The sequence below is a fragment of the Mycteria americana genome, chromosome 11 (genome assembly GCF_035582795.1).
Source record: "Mycteria americana isolate JAX WOST 10 ecotype Jacksonville Zoo and Gardens chromosome 11, USCA_MyAme_1.0, whole genome shotgun sequence".
NCBI lineage: Eukaryota > Metazoa > Chordata > Aves > Ciconiiformes > Ciconiidae > Mycteria > Mycteria americana.
Window position 1 is genome coordinate 11,626,135 of NC_134375.1, and position 23,465 is coordinate 11,649,599.

The 23,465-nt window shown below is 44.1% G+C and overlaps 1 protein-coding gene and 1 long non-coding RNA gene across 2 annotated transcripts in view; both read right to left on the reverse strand.

Annotated features, from left to right (window-relative positions):
• LOC142415796 (uncharacterized) overlaps positions 1 to 1,909 on the reverse strand; it is a 47,487-nt gene extending 45,578 nt beyond the window's left edge. The window contains exon 1 of the long non-coding RNA XR_012777527.1: positions 1,686 to 1,909. This is a non-coding gene — a long non-coding RNA (uncharacterized LOC142415796). The remainder of the gene's footprint in view (positions 1 to 1,685) is intronic.
• A 4,649-nt stretch (positions 1,910 to 6,558) lies between these two features.
• On the reverse strand, positions 6,559 to 21,668 carry EDEM1 (ER degradation enhancing alpha-mannosidase like protein 1). Its single transcript, XM_075513790.1, has 12 exons — positions 21,152 to 21,668; positions 21,005 to 21,077; positions 17,923 to 18,026; positions 16,915 to 17,086; positions 15,571 to 15,754; positions 14,868 to 15,042; positions 14,180 to 14,300; positions 13,539 to 13,709; positions 12,869 to 12,942; positions 11,771 to 11,867; positions 10,839 to 11,024; positions 6,559 to 9,948 (listed from the first exon to the last, which is right to left on the reverse strand). The coding sequence occupies exons 1-12, from the start codon at positions 21,556 to 21,558 to the stop codon at positions 9,859 to 9,861; spliced, it is 1,854 nt and encodes a 617-aa protein (XP_075369905.1). The 5' UTR covers positions 21,559 to 21,668; the 3' UTR covers positions 6,559 to 9,858.
• Between the last annotated feature and the right edge of the window lie 1,797 nt (positions 21,669 to 23,465).

The following is a 23,465-nucleotide window of genomic DNA, read 5'->3' on the forward strand; positions in this document are numbered from 1 at the left end:
CAATACTAATTAATCACCAAACTGAAACACTCCTCACTTGCTGAAGAGAAATCTTTCCTGTGTTAAGCTAGAGAGACCACTGAAAAAGAAAGGGAAAGGATGGGCTGAGCACGTTTTTCTTCCCCAAAACATGGTTTGGGGGTAGCTGGGAGGAGAAGGCAAAGCTGCGGCTCTGCCAGCGAGCGGGACGTGTGACATGGGCTGTGACATCACTCCCCTGCCATTGCACAAAGGTCTAGCATCACCCACAGCGGATGAACACGGCCAGCCCAGCTGACAAAACCCAAACTTCAGGGCTTTACTGTTTTAGAGTCTCCAGGGCTTTTGTCGTCAGCCAAGCAGCACGAACCTGCACACACACAGACGGGTGCAATGGCTCCGGCAGAGCACTGTCGCATCTCGTCCAATTCCCCTTTGCATCCCAACGGATCAGCCCTACAAATGCCATTCGCTTGTTTTGCTAACAGGCAGGCAATCAAAATATATATATGCATTCCGTTCAGGATCACATTACAGCACAGGCCACCCATGAAATTGCTACTGTATATTTTTAGGGCCAGTGCATGCTAACAGACAAGGACTATGTGTTTTTCTTTACCATCGTACTGATTACTAAATCGCTTCCTTGGTTCAAATGGTTCTGGGACTCATTTGTGTGGTGTCAGTAGCAAAACAAATTCAGGTGCAGTAATCCTCCAAACCTAATAATTGTGTGTCAACAGAAGTGAAAGGCTACATTTTTCACATTATGAATAATACATTTTTAATAGTGTTTTCATTTCTGAAGTTTAAATGTATCATCTTAAACCCCTTTCCATGGTCCCATCCTTGCTCTGCCCCTGTGTGTTCCATCTCAGTGCAAATGCATTCCCAGTTTGAAGGCAGCCACGGATAAACGAGGACTGTACTGAAACACAGCGAACCCTATTTTTTTTTTTAAATCACTGTGATCTCCATTCATACATAAACTGCCTGAACTTCAATGAATCTCAAAATTAACACCAGACCTCCTTTCTTTCTCCTTATTGCACATTTTCAGCCAGCACCAGATGCTGAGATTTCAGGATGTTTTAAGATGAGAGCCATTTCAGGAGCTGAGGAGTCATTAACCTTATCAAAGCATCCCCCATTAGGAGCTGCTTTACAGCAGCTGCAGAGCCACAACACCCATTATGCCGATGCTTGCAATTGAAGCAGGTTTTGAAGGATTCAGGCAGCTGCAGTCCTGCTGCAGTGCCTGGGGCTGCCCCGATGCCGGAGGAGAGCATCAGGGTCAGCCCCAGTCCCTCCTGTACAGCCAGCACCACTCAGCACCGCTGCAGCCCCCGTGGTCACCGTGAAGACCCCAGGCTGGTTGAGGCTGGAGGCACCTCTGGGGGTTGCCTGGTCCAACCCCCTGCTCAAGCAGGGCCACCCAGAGCCGGTTGCCCAGGACCGTGCCCAGATGCTTCTGAGCATCCCCGCGGATGGAGACTCCACAGCCTTTCTGGGCAACCTGCACTAGCGCTCAAAGAGGAGGAGGAAGGTGCAAAGCACCCGGCAAAGAACTGACCTAACTCATACCACCGATTTGCACTGGGACGCACGGCCCCACGGGACCTCCCAGCTGCACACCCTGGATTTTAAATCTTCGTTTGCAATACCCTCTCAGGAGCACGAGATGAGGAAAAGGGACATGCACTCACCCAAATTTTCTAATGAACAGGAATTTTTCACACGGACAGGTTGAGCACGAACAGAGCGTTTCCAGCCCCCAATCCGCCAGCATTTGATCAAGGTGCCCCGTGTCCTGCTCCCACCGGGCGATCACAGGTACGAAGGGTCGTACCGAACAGGTATTATTCAAGGTTTCTTCTAGTTGAAGACTGGGATGCTGCTATTGTTTGAGCTTCATATGGGTTTGGCAGCTACCGAGATCTGAGTTTTTAGGAAGGCTGCCCTTCCAGCTCCCCTGCAGACAAAGATGAAGCAGCTGAAAGCCAAGCTGTAATAGAAGCAGCAGAGAGAACCTTCCACCTACTCCAAGCCACAATTGCATCCGTGCCATAATTTAACTATTTTCAGGAATTTCACCCATTTTAAATGAAAAGCATCAATTCCAGCATCCTTAAGGAGCTTTTCTCCGGGTTTTTTGCAGGTCAGTGCCCACCAGGCTCTGGCTGGTGGCTGCAGCAGCAAGCAGTGGTCAGAGCATCGCTCCCACACAGCCCGAGCAATGTCCAGATCTTCCCCGGCTGAGCCGTGGGGGACAGGACGGGGGCACTGCCACGTGCCCCGCTCCGCAGGTGGCAATACCAAAGCGTCTCATTTCCAGCGTGCCCCAGCCTGCCAGCCAGCATTGCCATCTCTCACTATCTGGGAGAGCAGCCGCCCAACCTCAGCGACCCGACGAGCGTAAAACTGCCATCAGAGTGTCACTGGCTATTACTGCAGCTTTGCATAATATCATGCAACCTGCTTTGCCCCTGTGGGCAGCAAAGGACTTCAGCCTGTCAGTCTCCAACCATTGTGCAATCGGTGCAAAATGTGCTGGCTGGGGCTTAAATAGTGGGAAAAAGAGAGGAAAATAGAAAAAAAAAAAAGGAAAAAAAAGGCTAGAAAAAGACCAACCCCATCTCTGTTGGATCTGATTTTTCTTTCACTGAGTTATGGATTAATTATTCTTACTACACTCCACAAAGTACCATACTGCTTAATGACAGCACATTAAAATGGCAAAAAGCCTGTTGCTGTGCACAAAATGCAGATCCAGGCTCTGCTGTGGTGTATCAGTGCTGCACTCAGCTGTGGGTATGGAGGCAAAAGGAAAGGAGGAGTAATCATTTGCAAAAAAAAAAAAAAAAAAAAAAAAAAAGAAAAAAGAAAACCTGTAGCTACCACATAATTTGTTTTTTCATTAAGCAGCATCCAAGAGCAAAGGGGTATTTGTTCTATTAAAAATGCTTATTTAATAACTCCTTTTAGAGTTAATTTTTCCTCCTGAAGGTTGCTTTAAAAATCAATCTCCTCTGTAAAAGAGGAGGAAAAAGCAATATTTTTTCAAAACAGAGTTTTGTATTTCATCTGAAGTTAATAAAACACAGCTCCTTGACGAAACCATATAATGCCAGATTGCCAGCACTACCATTACATGATGAAGATAATTGATTCATGGTACTTTTCAAGAGCTATTAATGTTAAGAATTACTTATTCCATGAAACAAACATTATAAAAAAATTAATAGTATGCAGATTGCCATTATTGCAAAAGCCTCTGGGCCTTACAGGGCAAGTAATTTCAATTATTCAAAAATGTTAATAAAGTAAAATCTTTTTTTCTTTTTTTCCTCATTTTTCTAACCTGGTTTTTCATGTTTTTAGAGCACCTGCCTCAAGTGCACAAATGCCGCCGCATTTTGTGATCTGCCTCTAAAAATGTGCAACGATGTCCTCCAAGGAGAGGTTTGCCAAGGGAGCCGATGTCCTCCAAGGAGAGGTTTGCCAAGGGAGCCGTCAGTATGATCTCCGCTCTCCCCGAGGGCAGGGCAGGTCGCTGGGCTGCTCCCAGCCACGCTACCTGCTCCTTGTGGAGACTGGAATACAACGCCGAGCCACAGCACGCTCAGGAAGCTTCTTTACACATATTTTTCATTTGAAACAGTGGGTGAAATCATTTGAATTTAAGTATCCACTTGATGAATGCTTACACTGAGGTTGCAGCACGGGCAGAGGCTTCAGACCGGTCTACGCCGCAAGACCAGGCTGAGCTGTGCGGAGCTGCCTCTCCAGGCGAGGAGAGAGATGGACAGGGAGCGGGAAAGGTCTAAACCTCCTCCAGCTCCTTCCCCGACCCGGTAAATCCACACCTGATCAAAAAGCACGGACCATGGCTGGCCCCAGCACTCCCAGTTCACACAGCCACCGCGGCAGCTCCTACCCGGGGTCCGTCGCCATCGGTAGTGTTCCTGCCTGTGACTTGTGCAGCTCGCAGGAGGTCGGTGCATCTTCACCAGTTACGGGCTGTGACATACAGGTACCTTTTTCACCCTTATTAGGGCTACCTAAATAAAAAATGGCTTTACAGAACTCCATAGAGTTACTATTTTAAGAATCAAACCTGCCATCTCCTCCTGGAAAACAGGAGCAACCAACTCTCATCACTGAAACACCAAGTTGTGCTAATGAGGCTAGAGCAGTTCTCCCAAGCTGTCAACTTCTATAGCGATGCAAAATTTAAGACAACAGAAATAGCATCACCTTTGGGGGGAAAAAAAAAAAAAAGATGCTTTTCAATATAATCTTTCTAATCAAATGGCTTTCTCATCAGCATAAGTTAAGTGGGGGACAAATAAGGCAAAAGTAGTACAAAGCAGCTTTCAGCGACCACTTGCTGATCTCATTTAGGTGAACAAACGATATGAGTGGTGATCAGCAAAACAAAATTTCTCTCTAAAAGAAGTTTCAAGCAAGGACAAAGGTAAACGTCTCTAGGCACTAGAAGAGACGATTTTTCCGCACCTGCGGGGAGAAGCACAGCGAGGGAGCGGTGCGGCTGGGACAGGCTGCTGGCAGCACAACGCATCTTTGCCTTTCACGCTCATCTTTCCTTAACACTTTGCAGCTCCCCCCAAAGGAGAAGCGGTGCTCCACAAAGCTATAAAACTACATTTTCCAACACTCCACCTTCAAGATATTACTGTTGTCTTGCTGCTATACAACAGGCAGAAATCTTCAAACAGCGGCACAAGAGTGGTCTCTGGTGGAAGCAGATCAGATCTACAGCACTGCCACCAAATGCACAGGAACCCAAGCCGAAGGCCTTTGTCCACAGCTACCAGAAGTCACTTCTTTTTAGCCGTAATACTAGGTTAGCCTGATGCATCATACCCTAAAAAAACAAGTTCTCGCGCACACTTTTGGACTTTAGATCTTTTATCACATACGATCTTACTGTACTCAAATCTGCCAGAAAACCAAGAATGGGAAGAGTGGCTTTTCTGAGGTATTTTCTTAAATGTGGACTTAAGAGAAACTGCAATCAAAACACTCAGTCCCACTTCAGAGCTGTAACACATTGACCAACCGTCCGACAGCAGATAAGGAAGCCAGACAAGATAAGGAAAGACAGCAAATAGTACCTCAGGGCAGTGACACCACTAGTAAATGTGCATCCACAGTGAAAACATTAGAGCTCTGCTTCTTTCCCCAAAATCAGGATTTCAGCCCACTTACACTTACTTCGGAAGTGAGACTCAGAAGTCTGAATCCAGCAAAAGTAGCATTCGATGGGCAAAAATCTCCTCATCCAAAAATTCAGAGGAACTTTAAAAACATTACAAAAATCCAATCACGCATGTTCAATAGACATTTCCTTGTACCTTGGAGTTTGATCAAGACAGACAACAGAAAGTGCCCTGTCAGCTTCAATGGCCTTTAATCAGGACTACAAAACAGAAAACAACAGAAGCGATAATGTCAGTCAAAGAGAAACCAAATCCAGGAGAAGAAAAAAAAAAAAAAAGAAAAGAAAAAAGGTATCAAAGTGATGGTCAGATGGTTTGTTTCCACATTCCTCCGATTTTAAACACAGCATGAGCTATTTCGCAGGGTACAGTTATCCATAGACTGGAAAGATCCCAGAGAGGTTCTCAGTGCAGAATTCCCACCTGCACTAGGTTCTTCATGGACCAGCTTGGAGAAAGCGGTATTAGGAAACACCAGCAAGCAGGTCAGTACTTACTCAGACTCAGCTACCTGCTCACGAGGCCAACAGCTTGATGCCACCACACTTCATTTCTTCATTCCACATCAAATCACTGCTTTCAGCGCAGGCTGCCCCTTGAATCATTATGCAGGGAAAATGAAATCCCTTCTCCAAACCATTAACTTGTGTGCTATTGCAAGGATATGGTTGAGAAGTCTCATTTCCCCCAGGGAAAATAAAAGCTATTTCTTGAACACCTCAATTATACATTCCTGAGCTAACCAGGTCTAAGGCAAAGACAGAGCCAAGTTATCCCTGGAGACAAAGAACTGTTAAGTTCTGGTTGAGGCAGTCTTTTCCTTCCTCCCCAAAATACTCAGAAGTATGCCCAGGCTCTGAGAAAGTGGAGTAACATGGTATTTGCTATAACAAACAGCAATGCTCTTAGCAGCGACAGTTCATGACTAAGGCTGGCTCATAAAAAAAGTGAATTCCCAGCCTACCCTCTTTGGGAGACACAGTCAGAGACTCACGTTCTCCACACAGAACAAGACTGCCATAGACACCTACAGAACTAGAGAACTGATCGGGGACTTTTGTTACCGAAGTCAGAGGTCTTGAGCTCTTCAGATGGGCCAAGTCACGGAGAACTTGAATGACAGCCACAAATCTGCTTGAATGCAGACTTCAGATATGTTTTCCTTTACTCACCCCTACTCCCAGGTCACCCTCAACTGCTGAAGTTTTCCTGTCTGGGGAATGGCAAAGACCAGGTATACACACTGAAATTCATCTTTTCCCTGCGTTCGGGAGATCGCCTGCAAGCTTCACAATGGCCTTACAAGAACTACAACTATAAGAAACACACACATAAAAGTGGTCAAATACACAATTTTTTAATGCAGATTTGTAAAATTTAAGCTCAGTTTTGAAAATTTATGACATTTCAGGAAAGAGCATTTGGTCCTCTTAAAAATTTCCCATCCCCAATTAAATACTTCATGGAAAAACAACAATTAAGCATACATTGCATTTTTAATTAGGAAAAATTTATATTGCACATTATACCAAGAAATACAAAAGTCTGTTTCAGTAAGTTATTCCAGCAGTGTTATCAATTTCATTTTGGTATCATTGGCTTATACAAAAGTTTTAATTTTAGTGCATAACACATGCCCTGTCATTACAGAGTAAAAACATATCAAAGCATTTTTAAAACAAAGAGGAAGAAAAACTGATTCCTTAAAGAATACAAAGCCTTTTAACCACATAGTCAGCACCAGTCTTCTTCTAGACAAAAACCGTTCCTATGGAAAGATGACTGTCGGATCACCTTGGCAACACAAATTTCAATGTAGTTCCTAACGAGAAGCTGACCATATTCTATTTGGCACTGTAACTGACGGCCCAAGTCACTAAGGGTTGAAAGGCTGCAATACCTGCCTATACTGTTCCCATTCTACAGCTACCTCTCACTCTATTTCTGGCAATATACAAGAGGGAAAAGCACAGTGGCAGAACAGTTGTGCGACTTCACTATAGTTGTGTAATTCTCTGAGGAAAACTCTGAAACAGATTTCTGTGCATAACACTCAGCTGGAACCCTTACCAGGGTTTGGGTGCTTCAGAAGGCACAAAACACTGAGAGGCAATTGCAACGTATATAATGCACATTCAGAGAGTTAATCTGCGAGTCAGGGAAAAATCATTACCAGAAGCAGCCACCAACACACCTAGGGCAATGTCCATCCTGGCATCTGCTACACCGTGATTTTAAATGGCCAGTTGTGGACTGCTGCGTTTGGCTTCCACATTACCAAGCACTCCTCATTTCAGAGCTGCAATTAGAAGATCTGGCCCAGTAGCAGCATTTCAGAAAGCCCAGACATTTTTGCTTTCTGTCTCCCTCAGTTGCCAGAAAGCATTCCCTTTACGCATCCTCCTGCACTTCTTTACATGTTCACAAGCTGAAGCATTCCTGCATGCCCAGGCAATGTTTACTGGTTAAGAAGCTATACCTTGAACCTCTCCCAATACCTCTTTGGATCATAACACCTTGAATTTACGTTTTGCTTTGAAATAGGCAACTAAGACATTCCAGTAATAGGTTTGCAAAGCCAATTCTACAGGGGCTGGAATTGCCAGCTGCCTCAAATATCAAGGCAACCGATTCTATTGCAATGTTTTAGGAAATCTTAACACATTTCTCTCTCCCGCCTCCAACCCTCCCCCCCCTTAAAACACACAGAGTAAGACTAAGAAGACAGGATTTTTTTTTTTTTTTGCCTGAATACAAGATCCAGCTATCATGGAATAGAAGATTCTACAACGAAGTCCCTGAGATGCATCTGTATACTAAAAGATTCAAACAATAACCTCTTCAGCACTAACTTCATATTTATTAGAAATGTTTTGAGTTGCAACATACGGTTTATGAAAACCGATGTCGTTATAAGAAGGTGAAAATACAGCAGATCAAGTTTGCCCTTATATTTAAGCCTTAATTTAAAAATAATTAACCCAACAGTAACATTCAACTACTTCAACTGTAGTCAAAAGTAAGAAGCATGTAAGCAATGGGAAGGCGCTGAAAAAACCCAACTGTTATATCTACAATAAGTTGTTTTGGCCTCAGTTTGTTTTCATCCCTCAACAGCCCTGCCTGAATTTAACTGCTTTCTTCCTGAAAGTTCATAGACAGTTATTCCTCAATCATATCCGAGCTGTATTTTAAGATGGTGGGATGAAGCAACAGCATTTTTTCACCATTCCTCACTGGACCAACAGGCACAGCTTACAGGTACAGTATAGCACTACAGTCAGCATCGAGAGCTGCTGCAGCCGTGACCCTGTTACGATAGCATATAGCAAACTGTCTGGTGGCAGAGGGAAGTTAGCATACTGCAGGCTCAGACCTCTTACTAACTCCATCCCCAGGGTGATGCGGAGGCAGCCCCGTTACTAAGTAAACTGACACTGAGAATAAATCCAGCCCAAAAGTATTCTTTGGGATGGGCACAGCAGTTGATATTCTTCCAGTATCTTTAAAATAAAAACAGAACAAAAAAAACCCCAAAAACAAAAAAACCCAACCAAACAAAAGAACAACCCCCAAAAAACCCCAAAGAAGTCATCTCATATACAAGTTACTTTTTAAGTTACTTTGGGATCCACTGTATTTTGTAACCAGCTAATCAGAAATACTTTATCCACCTTCCCAATCAAGCTCAGTTTTTCCTGCTAGTGAAGAAAACTTAAGGCACTAACATATTAATGCTGTCAGGAATGTGAAATAGTTTGTTCTTCATGTACTATTATACCAGTTCTTAGCAGCATCTCTCCTGAAAAGGCACTAAATACATGGCAAACAATGAAAATTCTGGAACTTCTGCTCAGCTAAGCTATATAAAGTTAGCTGCTTGTACAGCTGAGTGGCTTTGCAATTTCCCCTTCCCTCCCCCCCACACCCTTACAAAAAAAGGCACCTGATTTGTTTTATTACTGGTTTTTGTAGCCACAGGCTCTTGCAACCGTGCAGTTCTATGCAACTGTGTATATGAGGGATACCATGACTACACTCATAGCTTCTTATATGATCAGGAGTTATCTTTTCAAGATAGTATTCTAGATACAGCGTTTTTGTTTCAGCAAAACCCATTACCAGTGGGTTCCTCCTACCTGAGTAGTACTTAAGGTTGTGTATTGCTAGTCAGAATAATTCAATGATTAAACTTGGTGTAAGAAATTGCACTTTCCCATTCCTTCCCCAATCCCAAGATCATTTCAAATTAAATACTAGACCCTTTTCTAAAGGGACATTTGCAATACAGCTACAAAGAGGTAGCCAAGTGGCACGTGCCAATTTTCTTTTCTTTTTTTTTTTTTTTTTTTTTTTTAAAAAGTATATTCAGCCTTCATTTGCAACAACATTTTTCATAGGAAGTCTTAAAACAAGAAATCTCTATTCAGGTGGCACATGGAGTTACCACAGTTCAGAAGACAGAACTCGTAAGAGAACTTGATCTCCCTTCATGTCCATAACTGAAAACTAACAAGCATGGGGGATACCCAAGTGACTCAGCATATGCAGGTGTGTAGCTGAAGAGGAGAGGGATGTCTACAGCCAAATCCCATGCTCCTCCTGACATATGACAAAAGTTACTCTGAAGAACCATTCAGATCAAGCCCACCATTCGATCAATCTGTCTCATGTAGTTACTCTTCAACGGCAGTAAGTATCTCCTCTCATCAGGAACTCTGTTACACTGTTAACAAAATGAGAGTATTTTTAAGAACTCAAATACGAAAACAGGCAATCCCATACCCTCTGTAATCTAGCAGGTGTTTCAGCATCAGTAACCATAGATTTCCTTCCTGTACAGAGAATTCTACCCAACAGCACTTTTGGTCCTGACTCTCCCTCACTCTTTGCAAACTTACAGCACAAACCACATAAATGAACAGCAAGTGTTTCCTTAGCGCAGGCTGCAAGCTTCCAAATACACACCAAACTACTGCAGCTTGTTATTCAACTGAGACTTCCTTCACTATGACAACTGTGAATGTTTTTAAAATAATGCTCTTTTTCTGCAGGACTGGGGGGAGGAGGAAAGGAACCATGCTAGAACCTACTAGCAGAGATTTTAAAAAATTGTTCTGTATTAAAAACATATCTATTTTGGTTGGTGATAGGCACCGGATCCATAGCTCTGTACTCAGTTGATGCCTAGCTAAGAAAGGTCACCTTTACATGCCTCAAAACAATTCTGAGGGGAAAAAAAGCTCTGTTTAAATGACCCTCTGCTTTTCTCTTTCCCCATCACAGCAACACTGGAAGATTTTAAAGGGAAAAAAAAAAGGGGAAGGGAAAAATAATTGGAAATAAATTAACAAAGAACAAACTAATTGCTGCAAAATACTTAAAAGGGGACAGGTTTCACCTTCAACATAATCACTCTCCCATTATCCTAATCCATTCATTCCACTACTGGAAGTGTTTTTCACAAGGGAGCTTCTCAGATATTTGACATTGGTAAAGGAAACGCTGCAGAGCCCTGAAGTAACACTTCCAAATGGCTCTTTTTCTACTGCCTAACCCAGTTCAACATACATCCCTTCTCCAGTGACATAACCAGGAACACTCTGTATTCCTTACATTAGAACTGAAGTTGACTGCCTTTAATTCATTAGGTTTAATTTTTTCTGCGCTGTCCTCTTCTCCAGGGAGGATGTCTTGCCACAGTGAGTTACGAAAACGTTCATCCACAGACACAATATGTCCCTCAGTAGTAAACATATACTTATTTCCAGATTTATGCAGTGGATTTTCTTCGTCAAACAACTAAACAAGAGATGGGAGAGACAGCTATAGTATATGTGCAACATTCTTTATGTCCCATCAAAAATAAGTTAAACCACAGGCACTCATGCATTTGAAGGATCACACAAAAAGCATACCCTTTAGTGCTAAATGGGTAACTACTGTTAGAGCAAATGGAAATAAATAGTTTTAATGCAATGGATTTATTTTAACAGTTAAAAGGAGAGAGCAAAAGAAAAACTTCTCACACAACTTAAAATGCTCTTATTTTTCTAAGCTGCACTACGCCAGCATTTCTAGGCTGGCAGCCACTGTTTCCGTTCAGTCACAGATTTATTTGTTTTTCTACACTAAAGGAGATTGAGAGGTGTAGCTTAAGCACTGTTGGCTCAAATGCTTTCTCCTGTGACTGCCAAAGGCTGATAGAGAGAAATCAGAGGCTGCTGCGAGGCAGGCAAAATGGCTACAAGCAGTAATTTAGCTCAGAGCTGAGCAGTAGCTTCCTTCAGTCTCGCTTCCTCTTCTTTCCAGCTGCCCCACAAAAGAGCTGCCAGCTCTCCAGCCAGCAGCTGCCCAAACCTCCAAGATTAGGGTAGGGTCAAAGAAAGAAGAGCAGCGCATTCTCTGATACACTCCGATATCTAAACCCCTTTCTTCTCCAGAGCGCAGCACAGTTTCTAATTAACAATGTCCTGCCTCCTCGCTGCATCACGTTTGTGCACAGCGCATACAAGAGAGTATCTTTGAAATGAAGAACGTATACATACCAGGTACAAATATTTACATGTTTCACTGAGAAAAAAGCTCTCCATTCGATCTTCCTTTGTCTTCTCTACAACGTGGTGTAATGTGGCATAGCCACACCTGCAAGATTTAAGATTAGTTTGGGTTTAGTTCCCACACACTCCGATCTCGAAGCGCTCCCTAGATACTCCTTAACTTCAGACCATTCCAATTGTCACTAGGGGTGAAGTTAAAATGAAACAAGTCTCCTTCATAAGTAAGCACTGATTATCAATTTCTGCTATTCTGATGAGACTGTAATCACTGACCCTGTGGTTCATCTATTCCATTGTGCAGATTTATTAAGAGTCTCTCAAAGAAGCAAGACACTCTCAAGGCACCCTGCACAAAACAGGTAATCTCCCCATGCTGAGCACATGAGAAACCCAGGTCTGGAAGCCTGGTCTCACGTAAAGGTTTCTTGCTGAGCTACCCACTCTTCCCTCCCACCGACACTTAACAAATGGTGAAGCTGCAAGCTGTCACACAGTGCACTTGTAATTTTTTCAGTCAACCCCCTACACAGCATCTGAATCCCACTTAACTGCGGAATGGCACTGTTTTATACTGTCCTATGGTTAGTAGAGACTTGTCTACAAAATCAGTAAATACCAACAGTTGAATAAAAATTCACTATCTTCCCTCAGTCTTGCAAGAAGTTCAGATACTCAGTATTACAGTCAGGATTCGCTGTTACTGTCTTGAGATGAAAGCTGATATGCAACAGCATCTATCTTAGAAGCCATCCCTCCAGTTTAGTTAAATGCCATGGCCCATGAAGCTCGAAATATTCTTGCAGGGTCCATAGAAAAAAAAAACAAACTACCAACTGATCATCAACAATGCATTTTGAAAGGTAGTTCTAAAATTCTGAAGGCATAAAGTTGTCACTGGACTATAATTTCATTTTCAGATGAGAAAGAAAAATAACAGCTCAATAAATAATACATCAGTTGTGGCTTTCATGGAGTGTTGGGCTTTCTGGTTTACCTACATTTGGCAGATGGTATTCTATATGACATTTATATAATAAAATATAGGTATATAGCAGTGAGAGAAGACAAAGAACATTGAAGACTGACTTTGCTTTTGTGTATTTTTCCAAACTCTGCAGAATATCCATTCCCACATGAAGGTAAAATGGGTTCTTTGTGGCCTAAATAAGGAAGAGAGACAAGAGTTAGAGTCAGCAATTTCAAAATCTTGTAAAAATAACAGTTATAACAAAGGCCTAGTAGTATCAGATTCTCATGTATTACAGTAAACTTATCTTTATAGGAACATGACTTAGATTACTCTGTGCAAGCTTCTCACATTTGCTTTAGTGCAAATCCTAATAAAACTTGTAATAAATTCAAACTCTTTGATAGCTTCCTTACAGCCAGGAAGTTATTTTAGTTTTCTGCCAGTTGGAGCCTGTGCTTAGACAATATAGCAAGGAAAGCTATTACATCTACTTCAACAATTTCTATTAAGAAGTCACAAGTCTCTACATTGTAAAAATCTGCCAGCTATTTTTCGAAAAGGTTGTTTAGTCTCGTTTTTGTCTGTCTTATAAAAAAGGCTATTTTTTAAGCAAACAACACAGCAACTACATTGCATAACAATCTAGTGCCTAAACAGAGACCTCCATATAAGAGCAGGCAGATCCAGAGGCACCAAATTTTAGCAGGCTAGGGGTAGAAAAAGTGACTTTCTGAACAAAACCATTTTTGCCAAAACATGAGCTGTAAGCTCAGAAAAGTCAAGTACCTGATAAAGAAGATAGGTGGATTCCACTAACTCGGGCCTCAGCGGATAAAAGGGAACATCCGGTGCTTGCAATTGCCAGTTGTATCTTTCTGGGAGAGCTCCGTATCGTTTCCATATGGCATAGTAAAAAGCATGGAGACAAATCGCATCTTCCACATCTCCTATCAATACCTAGGCATAACAACAGCCATAAACATGCACGCTTAATACTGCAAGCCAGCAAATTGCTTTCCGCTCTGTATAAGAACATGCCATAAAATAAAACACTCCCCTCATAAGGAAAGACAGAAAAAAAAAAACCCACAAAAAAAAAAAAAAAAGCTAATGTATTCATTCCTTCACACTAAAAGCTTTAGCGGAGCTCAGTCTCACAGCATGGTATACAAATGCTGAGGTTAAATAAGAAAAGTTGAAAGTATCTCAAATCTAGTAGAGAGCAGGCCAGGCCTTCCAATATCATTATGCTGATGCAGAAGCTGAACCGCCCTAAGACTCTCTTATCAGAGCAGCCAGATGTAAACCCACAGGTTGAAGCTCACCTCAGAAGAGATGCTTAGACTCATTCACAGCCTAGGATTAGAATGAGCCTTTCTGACACCTCTCTACTGTGTTGTTTGGTCTTTAACAGAATGACAGTTTACCTGTAGTCCAGGAAAAAAGGCTTGCAAAGAGTCAATCCATGTGTTCATCAGCTGTCCTGTGAACATGTTTACGTTAACGTACAAGGGAGGGTCACCTTCACCTTCATTGCAAGCTTCTCGACTGCCAAGTAACAATAAGCATGTGTAAATATTCACTATTTTAGAAGAATACAATGCACGTTTCATTTCACAGCACTGCCACCAGCAAAGAGAATGAGCCACAGATTTGTTGTGCTAGGCTCAAAGCCATTTTTTTAGAAAAGAACCAAAATGTCAGTCATGCTCTCAGAAAAATTAATTCATAAAGGTATGTACATCACATCCTAAAGTTATGTCAGCAGAATCTCTACCAAAAAGTCATGCTAGGTAAGATCAGGCGTTAAGAAGTCCTAAACCAGCCAATTTAATACCTTTCCTTTGCAGTTCTACAGCCTAGCATTTACTAACTTGGACTGTAACAGTTTAGCTTCTTTGCACCAATAATGCTATACAGATCAGCTGACTAAGGAGTGAAGGGAACGTCAACATTTATTTCCACAGTGACTGCCACAGAAATAAGATCTTGTTTTTTAAAGAAAAAAAGAGAACACAGATTTTCTAGAGCATAAGACAAAACACTATACAATCTTTCATATCTTGCTGGAGTACTCATTGCTTAAAGAATTGATACTCATACGAAATAACATACCCTCTTCTTAAGTGGTTCTGAATGTTCCGATAAGCATCATTGAACATCTCCAAGTCTTCCTTTTCTCCAAAGAGGATGTAAGACTTCAGAAGGTATTCATAGAATGAATCTGACCCCGCTCCCAATCCACTTTGCTTTCCAACCCAATGACCAGTTTGAATATTCACAACATTTCCTTTCAGAACAGACAAGTTTAGTGTAAAGTTGCGAAGTACATCAGAGAAAAAAAATCAAGAACCAGAACTTAGAAATATGACATCTTCAAAAAGATCTTAAGGAGGAATGATCAAAGATTACTACCAAAATAAAGTGTTACAATGCCTTCATCCAAAGAACCAGCACACATATGCAGCTGTTTTAAGTACTTTTAGTCATCTGACAATCTAAATTATATTAATGGGGATACAAATGCAAGAACTTCAGTTTCATCTCCCAGTTTCATGAAAAATTTGTGTTTGGAAATCTGTGCCCTAAGAAGTCACTCAGATACTCCATTTTTCTTATAAAATTACAAAGTGCCATTTGGTCAACACAAACTACGAGTACACAAGAAGAGCATCACTCAACAGCTACAGAGGAAGCAGATCGACAAAGTTTACGATATATGAAAGAAACCTGTAGTATGATGCCATTCTGCTACAGGAGACTGAGGTAGGTTAAAACAGGGAGCCAGTCAATATAGCATCACCTCAGAGGAGATTACCTAGCAGTCCGGTGTTATTGCTCCTGAGACTCCAGAGTGCTTTGACAGCTCTCCTGGCCACCCATTCAAATGTGGAATCGCCAAGCAGCCTGCTAAGGATACCAAACTCCACCAGCAAGGAACCGGCTCCTGCAGTACAAGTTTCATTATTGCTGTCTGGAGGTACCCCCTTCTTCAGATTGACCTGTGAAGCAGGTAGAGAGAGTGCTAACAGCAAGAAGGCAGGCTGCACCTCATACAGCTGTGCTCTCATCTGCAGTCTTATATTTATTATAAAGCCTTTTTATTAGTTTTTGCAATATGTAGCGTGCAATGTGTATATAGTTAGAAAGCCAGCATATCGCTGTTTGGTCAAAAAGCTTTCCTGAAGAATTCCTGAAATTCATCTTCCAACTTTATAACGTCATGCTCAAGGTGGGCGATTCTAATTTTGCTACTCTTATTCTTGCTAATCCTTCCAAATTTCAGTCCACTTTTTCATCATTTCTACTAAACATTCAGGTACCCTCATTTAGTGCTCTTGAAACCAAGAGTTTCCTCAGTGAATGCTCCTCAACTTCCCCATGGAACAAAATGCTGAAGGGAAGTTACATCACCCTCAACTGCTTTACCAGACTCTGAACAGAAGTGAAAGTTCATGTTTCTACAGCCTGACAGGTCTGGAGGAAAAGCAGTGCTGCTGTCCCCAGAAATTAAAAGTAGTCAGGCAAGTGCTAACTAGTTTTACAGTTTATAGAGTTGCTCCACTAGAACTGACATCCTTCTCCTTGAGAACTGCATCTGCTTAAAGCGAGAGGATGCAGTATTCAAGAATACCGCAGTACTCTTGAGTACTCACTGAGCAATATTCAAGAAAATTACAAATTCCAAGCCAAGTATGACAAATATTTTACATTAGTTTTATTTTATCACAATTATCTTAGTACCAAGTCACCAATAAAGTCACTTTCCTAGGCTACTTACCTTTACAGTATTTCTTGTTAACCTTCTTAATGACAACATTGTTTGTTGCTGCATGATATATAGGAAGAAAGCCCAGGGCAGGGCACATTCCAGCCAAACAGCACAGAAACAAATGACTACCGACCCATACGGAACAATATATACAGAGTGAAAAAAAAAGCCTAAAGAAAACATTTACTAGACGTCAGGAGCAATATATATCATCCTCATCACCGTAACTCAGTGCAGTTTCCCCCCCACGCCGTTTTAATGTAACTTAGAGCAGGTTCAATACCCCAAGTGCACATATAAAGGCACACACAGGGCACAGAATTCGAGTTGCAGGACAGTTGAATTACTACTTTTAGATTATTTCCCTGCTGTGCTAATGCGCTTACTTACGCGAGGGTATGGAATTCCAGTTTTGGTGTTCTCAAAGGCTGGAAGTAGTCTCACTGCTAGGTCATGAGCCATGTGCAACAGTTCATTGTCATAATCCTTAATGGTCATATCACCAAACGGCTGTTTGGTATCTGTAATTATTATATGGGCAGAAAGCAGGCTTCCCAAAACCCTATAGGAAAAGGAAGAGATCTTCAGTTTTTAGATCTGATCTGAACCTAGTTCTTCAGCTAAACCCTTACCAGTACCACGTTTAACAGAAGTATTACTTTGTGCACCTTACAAGCACTACAGAAAGAGATTTGCTTTGTTCCCCACCAGTAGTGAAAACATCTAGAAGTCAGGTGGCTTGTCACCCACAGTAATCCCAAAATCCGGTTCTGCAAACTTTACCTAACCCAGTAGCTCCTTACAACATGCCAAGTCTATTTATGAGTGAAGACCTCCTTGCCCCCACAAATGGCAGTGAGGTTATTATATAAACTTAGTATTCAGAAAAAAGAAAGCCTAGCCAAGTTAAGCAGCAATTGAATAAACATGTTTAAGACATTCAGAAAATGAAGCCACTTAAAATCAGACAGTATCTTAAACTCATCTTCAAGACAGACAGGCCTGTTTTTAATCCAAAACGAAAGTGAAAGCAAGCAGAAGGTCCATGGAAGAAAACCAAAACAAGGAAAACTGTCAGCAGGATTGTTTGTTGTGCACGGATCTGAGTCTCTGCTGCAAGAGCGACAACAAAAAAGTGGCGGTCTGCAAGCCAAACACAGTTGTCACTACCACTGTATCACTGCTTCAAGTCACATGTGACTCATTAAAATTGTTTTAATTATGAAAGGATGGAATATTTTCATAAAAGGTTAAAAAAAACCTGACTCAAGGAACATTTATGGAATAAAGACTACCAAAGACATCCTTATCAATGATTTTACTTTGGTTCTCCCATACATGCACACCAAGTATTTACCCTTGTTACTGTTTTAAAGACAAAAACTTAGAGCAACGTACCTGATCGTTGCCTCAAAAACTTGGACCGTTGAGTCTTTATCAAATGAAACCGTGTCAATCACCAACTTCACTGCTTTCTGGAATTCTGAGGAGTTTCCCATTACCTTTTACATAAAAACAAAGCTATTTTGTCTAACTGTTGCTTCAGAAGAGGGTTGGGGAAGAGAATGGCAAGTTCACATTTTAGACTAACAGTCACATTAACTAGATATAGAACAGAGTGCTTCAAGCTCCTGCTAGAAAGACTTTCCAGAAAGTTACCCATCCTACTGACATGTAAAAGTGTATTTTCTAAAAAGCACATTAAAACAGGGGAATCCGCAAGATATATTTTTGTCCATTTTACTAATCTATGCACCCATGTAGTCTTGTACACTCATGTACAATCCCCAACATCAGCCTTGTGGGTGATCTCTTAGAGCAGGAGTCTAAACTCTTAAGATCTAGCACACTGAGTGTTTTAACTGCTTAAACTATCAGTTTAAGAGTTAAATTTAGCTTAAAAGGTAACACAACTTGCAGAACAATGAAGTCTGATTTGACATTTATTCGACCAGGGCAGTCCAACCCTTCAGGCTTTTGACTCAACACTGCATGCCATGCCCAGGAGTTCCCTCATGGCAGTTTTCTATAGGTACACCTTAGCAATTGATTTCCACTATATCCAGAGACAGATGTAGATTCAGCCCCAGCTTCAAGGAAGCAGGAATGTGGAAGGAAAACACAGGTTCCCGCTTGCATAAGTTTGCGATAACTGTTTCCTCAGTGTACAAGGAACCTACCTAGCTCTTTAACCATCAAAGCACCATGTGCCAGCCAGCCTGCTCTTCCCGTTACCCAGACCTAGTGGGAAAGCGTTCACATGCTCGATCTGAGCAGATGAAGAGTTAAATAGGCTTTCTCCATGCACAAGCTTCTGAAACACAAGAGACTCTAGGAACCAGAAGTTTTATATTTGAGGAAAAAAGTTAGGTACTGCCCCAAAAGGTATGGATAGGACACTGAGCCACTGGTGAATGAGGACAGGAAGGCAACTGTTTAGCCAACACACCATCAGCCACGTAGCACCAATTCCTAACTACTGTTTCAGTTAAAACCAATGTTTTCCTCACTTCCTGCTTTCAGTTCTGTTCATTGCTGCTGCATTCAGTTAAACAGCTGAGACCTCCTCACCACAGAGCTGCAATTCCATTGTAGCAATGGGAAGTATTTTATAACCCAAAGCGCACATACAGCCCTTGCACACCCCACCTTCTGCACAAGAGAAGAGAAACACACCGTGGATCCAGTGCATCAGTGGGCCCCAGCACTCCAGAAGGCCAAGGATCTGCCCTGGCTGCAAAAATGAGACTAAGGAAACCTAAGGGGTTCTCTAAACATGCATAAGGAGTTCAAGGAAGGGGCTCTCCTCCATGATACCATACTACCGGTACTACTAACATAAAACTGAGTTGCTTCTCACATTATCTTCAAATGTTATCAGAAATGCATATGGTGGTCTGTTTTAGCAGGTGAGAAGCAGCCTTACAGCTTTTTCCCCTCCTTCCTTTCACCACTTTTCGTACAGATTCACGTGTCGGTCAGGCCCTCTCCACCAAGCAACATAATCAGAGCTCTTACAGTCATCTTGAATAAGACTAACTTTCCTCCTGACATATCTCTCAGCAACCCATGCATGTCCCAGTTCAAATCTACCCTTCCTGAACACCAGAGTGACGGCAGTATCCTGAAAGAGATCTCACCTGAGCTTTGGGGGAGAGTTCCAAAATTTCCTTTGTCTCTTCTGGAAATCTCTGCTGATACATCTCCAAGTACTCTTATCCTTCCCTGCATGTGCAACACTGCTAGATTTTATACTGTTAGCTAGTATACACCCAGCACCGCCTTCTCCTCAGAAGTGAAAGACTCAATAACCTCTCACTTACAAACTATTAGACCTTTTACTTCATATTGCTGAAGGTCGTTACAATTTTAATTGGTTCCTCACGATGTCATCTCCCTGCTCTTTGTGTTAAGATCTCTATTTCTATCAGCAGCCCCACATGAAATATCAGCACTTTTTGCATTAACAACATTAACACACAAAGACTAAACAGCACTGGTCCCATGGCAGGTCCTTGGAAAACACTGTGGAGTAACTCCCTCCAGCCTGAAACTTTATGTTGCCATCTTCCTTCAACTTCTCACCAAGTTTCTCTACCAAGTACCCCTCTTCTTCAGCTCCGCTAGCTTTTTTTTTTAAAAAAAATATGGAGCTGAGTTGAGATATCAGATCTACCATGGTTATCGGTTCAACCTCAGAACAAGGGACAATATCAGTGTTGTTCAGTACCAGGGCAGATGAACCTAGCAAAGACCCATCTTCAAGAGAACATTGACTAAATTAACTCTGTACTACATCCTCATTTTCCCCTTTAACTCCTCCCTTCAAAGTCCATTCCAGCACGCTGCCTGCTGTCGAGGGGACAGCTCATGACCACACTCCCACCCCAATCCAACCATCCCACAGCTGAGACCCGCAGTTTCACAGCCCCTCTTAAACAAAGCTCTGTGCCCGAGAGCAAGCTTTGACTCCCGGTTCCCCACACCAGGGTTGGGAATAAACCACCCGGTGAACTGCAACAGGCGCCCGTTTCGCTGCTAACAGCTGGACTGAGCCAGTGAGACTCACGTATGTTCAAGAGCATCTGGGGTTTCTCATCTCTCAAAGCCTCTCATCAAGGGACTTCAGCCTTTCAGGCATTAACGTCCATATCCTGCTAAGACACTGTCTTCGGAGTTTAATTAGCAGAATTACTACTCTGTGGCAATACATCCCAGCTACATTAATGTACCTTTGACTCAGTTTGTTCGCTCCAGCTGCCGGCACGAACCTCCTGAACTTCCCTCCTGATTACATTTTACGGGGTGACGCAGCAGCTCCGGAGCCTTCCCGTGCGGCAAAGCACAGCCATGGCAGCCGGGCGGCCCGAAGCCTTCCCTGCAGGACCCCTGGCCGTGAAGCTTAGCTAAGGTGTGGCGAGCAGCTCCCGGCCCGGGCAGGTTTTGGAGGCGCCCGCCCGGGGCCCCGCCGAGGACTCACCGCCAGGGTGTCCAGCGCGTCGATCAGCGTCAGCGAGTAGTTTCCCAGGACGTCGTTGATGTTGAGGTTGGAGCTGGAAGAGAAGAGCCGAGCGTCAGGCCCCGCCGCGCCCGGGCCCGGGCCCCCCGCCCCCGCCCGGCGACTCACGGGTCGTGGCGGTCGGGGCCGCGGCCGCGGCAGTGGAGGGGGTCGAGCTCGTCCCGCGGGAAGGCGTGCTGCATGTAGCTGTCGTAGCTGAAGACGAACATGCCGCGGGCGGCGTCGCGCAGCCGGGCCCGCAGCTGGGGCGGGAAGGCGCCGCTGTACCGCTGCTCGTACTCGTCACCCCCCGCCGCCCCGCCGCCGCCGCCCCGCCGCAGCAGCGAGCCCCAGTGCGAGGAGCCGGGGCCGGCGGCGGCGCCGGGCGGGCCGAGGGCGACGGGCGGCGGCGGGAAGGGGAAGGGGAAACGGCGGCGCAGGCAGAGGCCGGGCGCCAGCGCGGGCAGCAGCGCCAGCAGCGCCTGCAGCCCCAGCCTCAGCAGCAGCAGCCCCAGCACCAGCGACCGCCATTGCATGGTCGCCCGCGCGCCGCGCGCATAGTTTAAAGGGGCCGCCCGCTCCCCCGCCCGCTCGCAGCCCCCGCCCGCGCTCCTCCGCGACGCGTCTCCTTTAACAGCGGAAGGGAAAGACGGGCGGCGGCCGGAACGGGGCCCGCCCCGCCCCGCTCCTATTGGCCGAGCCGAGCCGGAGGCAGGACCAGCCTTCGGTCATGGGGCGTGCAGCCACGTCACTCACGAGCCGAGCCCCGGCCAGCCTCAAAGGGCCGGGGCGAGGCGGCGGGGCGGGGCGCGGGGGGCGCCCGGGGCTGTCGTGGCACGGCCCGGGGCGGGACGTCGGGAGGCGGCGGCGGCCCCGCCCGGGCGGAGGGGTCAGGCCTGGGCCGGGTCTCTCAGGCGAGCCCGGCCCCCGCGGGCTCAGCGGGCATCCCTGAGGGGAGGCGGAGAACCGGCGCAGTGCCGCCCGGCGGGGCGCCTCGCCGCTCTCGGGGACAAGGCGAAGAATGAGAAACAGGAGTTTTTCCAAGCGAAACACCCAACCGTTCGAGTAGAGTTTGTAATCAATTCCTCCTGCTGCTAGCACAGCCCAGGCCCGCTTACCCCGCCGACGGCATCAGGAGACCTCGCTGTGAGCTGCAGCAACGCAAGCCTCCGCGCCGAGGGGAGGACGAGCTTTCCTCCGCGCCTGAGGGAGGCAGAGGGCAGCTGCTCCGGGGAAGCCATGCCGTGGTCTCGGGCCGTGAAAGCCGGGGAGATGGCTGCCGGGCTTCCCTTTACACAACGGCAGAACCGACAGCCGAACCGCTGCAACAGCGAGACGGACAACGGAGCAGCGGGTGCGAGTACAGCAGCGCCGAGCACATCGCGAACCAGCATGTGATGCGGCACTGGAAGAGAGCCAAGAACAAGCTCCAAGGCAGCTGGAGTTTTCAGAAAGCAACATAAATAGAAAAGCTGACAAATGCCACTTGCAAATCGTAGATATGAAAGTGAAAATAGTCAGGCAGTACTGGTAAAAACAAAACCCCTCAAAAGACAGTCAAAAGAACAGAAAAGTCAGTAAAGAAACTACAGCTGGGGGAGGTAAAGAGGCGACACACATCTCTGAGCTACCCCAGAAACCTTAACAGCATCACTAGTGACTGCCTTACCGCTGAACTAAGGACTGGTGTTCACTCTAGCGTTGCATCCTTTTAGCAAGGAAGTGCATGATCTGTTACAAAGAAATTTGATAGAAATAATATGAAAAATCCCTACACAGAGAAAAAAAAATATGTAAAGACCTTTATCACGCACAGAGAGACAACCAGACATTAATGATTTGTCTTCAGCCTGTATTTTATACTTTCTATGTCGGAAGTCATATCTTGCTCTTTGTTTTCCATTCACTGCAACAGAAACAATAGAACGAATAAGTCAAAAGAATCGCCATTCAGTGGTCCATCAAGACTTCTGTATGCTGACTCCCATTAAAATCCTCTAGTCTGTTCAACCATTGCAGCCTGAGGTTGCTCTTTCAGTTCTTTTCCTCAATCTGTGGAATTCATGCATCTTTTTAACATCTTTCCCCCTTATGCACCAGAAAGATTATCTAGTCACACCAAGAAGGGGATTCTTGAGTCTAAAAAATGACAAAAATTCCTCATTATTAAAAAGACTGAAATATTTTTCCACATCCCAAGTTAACGTAGCAATACAGAAGCAACTTAGCAGTTTACTTCACTCTGAGACTCTCACAAGAATCAAGTTTAGCTTTAAATTTCACACATCACAACAGCTTTTTCTTTCTCTACTCACATATTTGCTTTATTTATTGAATAATATGGTTTGTGAACTTCTATCCAATAGTTCTTTGAGAGAAACACAAGTGAGGCCAACAAATGCTTACAGCATCTAAAGCAAAGCTGTAATCAGAAATAAGAGTT

Bases quoted from the DNA above. Each gene is read 5' to 3' on its own strand.
- EDEM1 (XM_075513790.1), bottom strand. From the start codon at position 21,558: ATGCAATGGCGGTCGCTGGTGCTGGGGCTGCTGCTGCTGAGGCTGGGG. The intron at 14,301-14,867 runs GTATGTTATTTC...GTTACTTGGCAG, and splicing joins CAGAACCACTTAAGAAGAGG to TCGAGAAGCTTGCAATGAAG. The intron at 11,025-11,770 runs GTATGTATACGT...TCTCTTGTTTAG, and splicing joins CATGTAAATATTTGTACCTG to TTGTTTGACGAAGAAAATCC.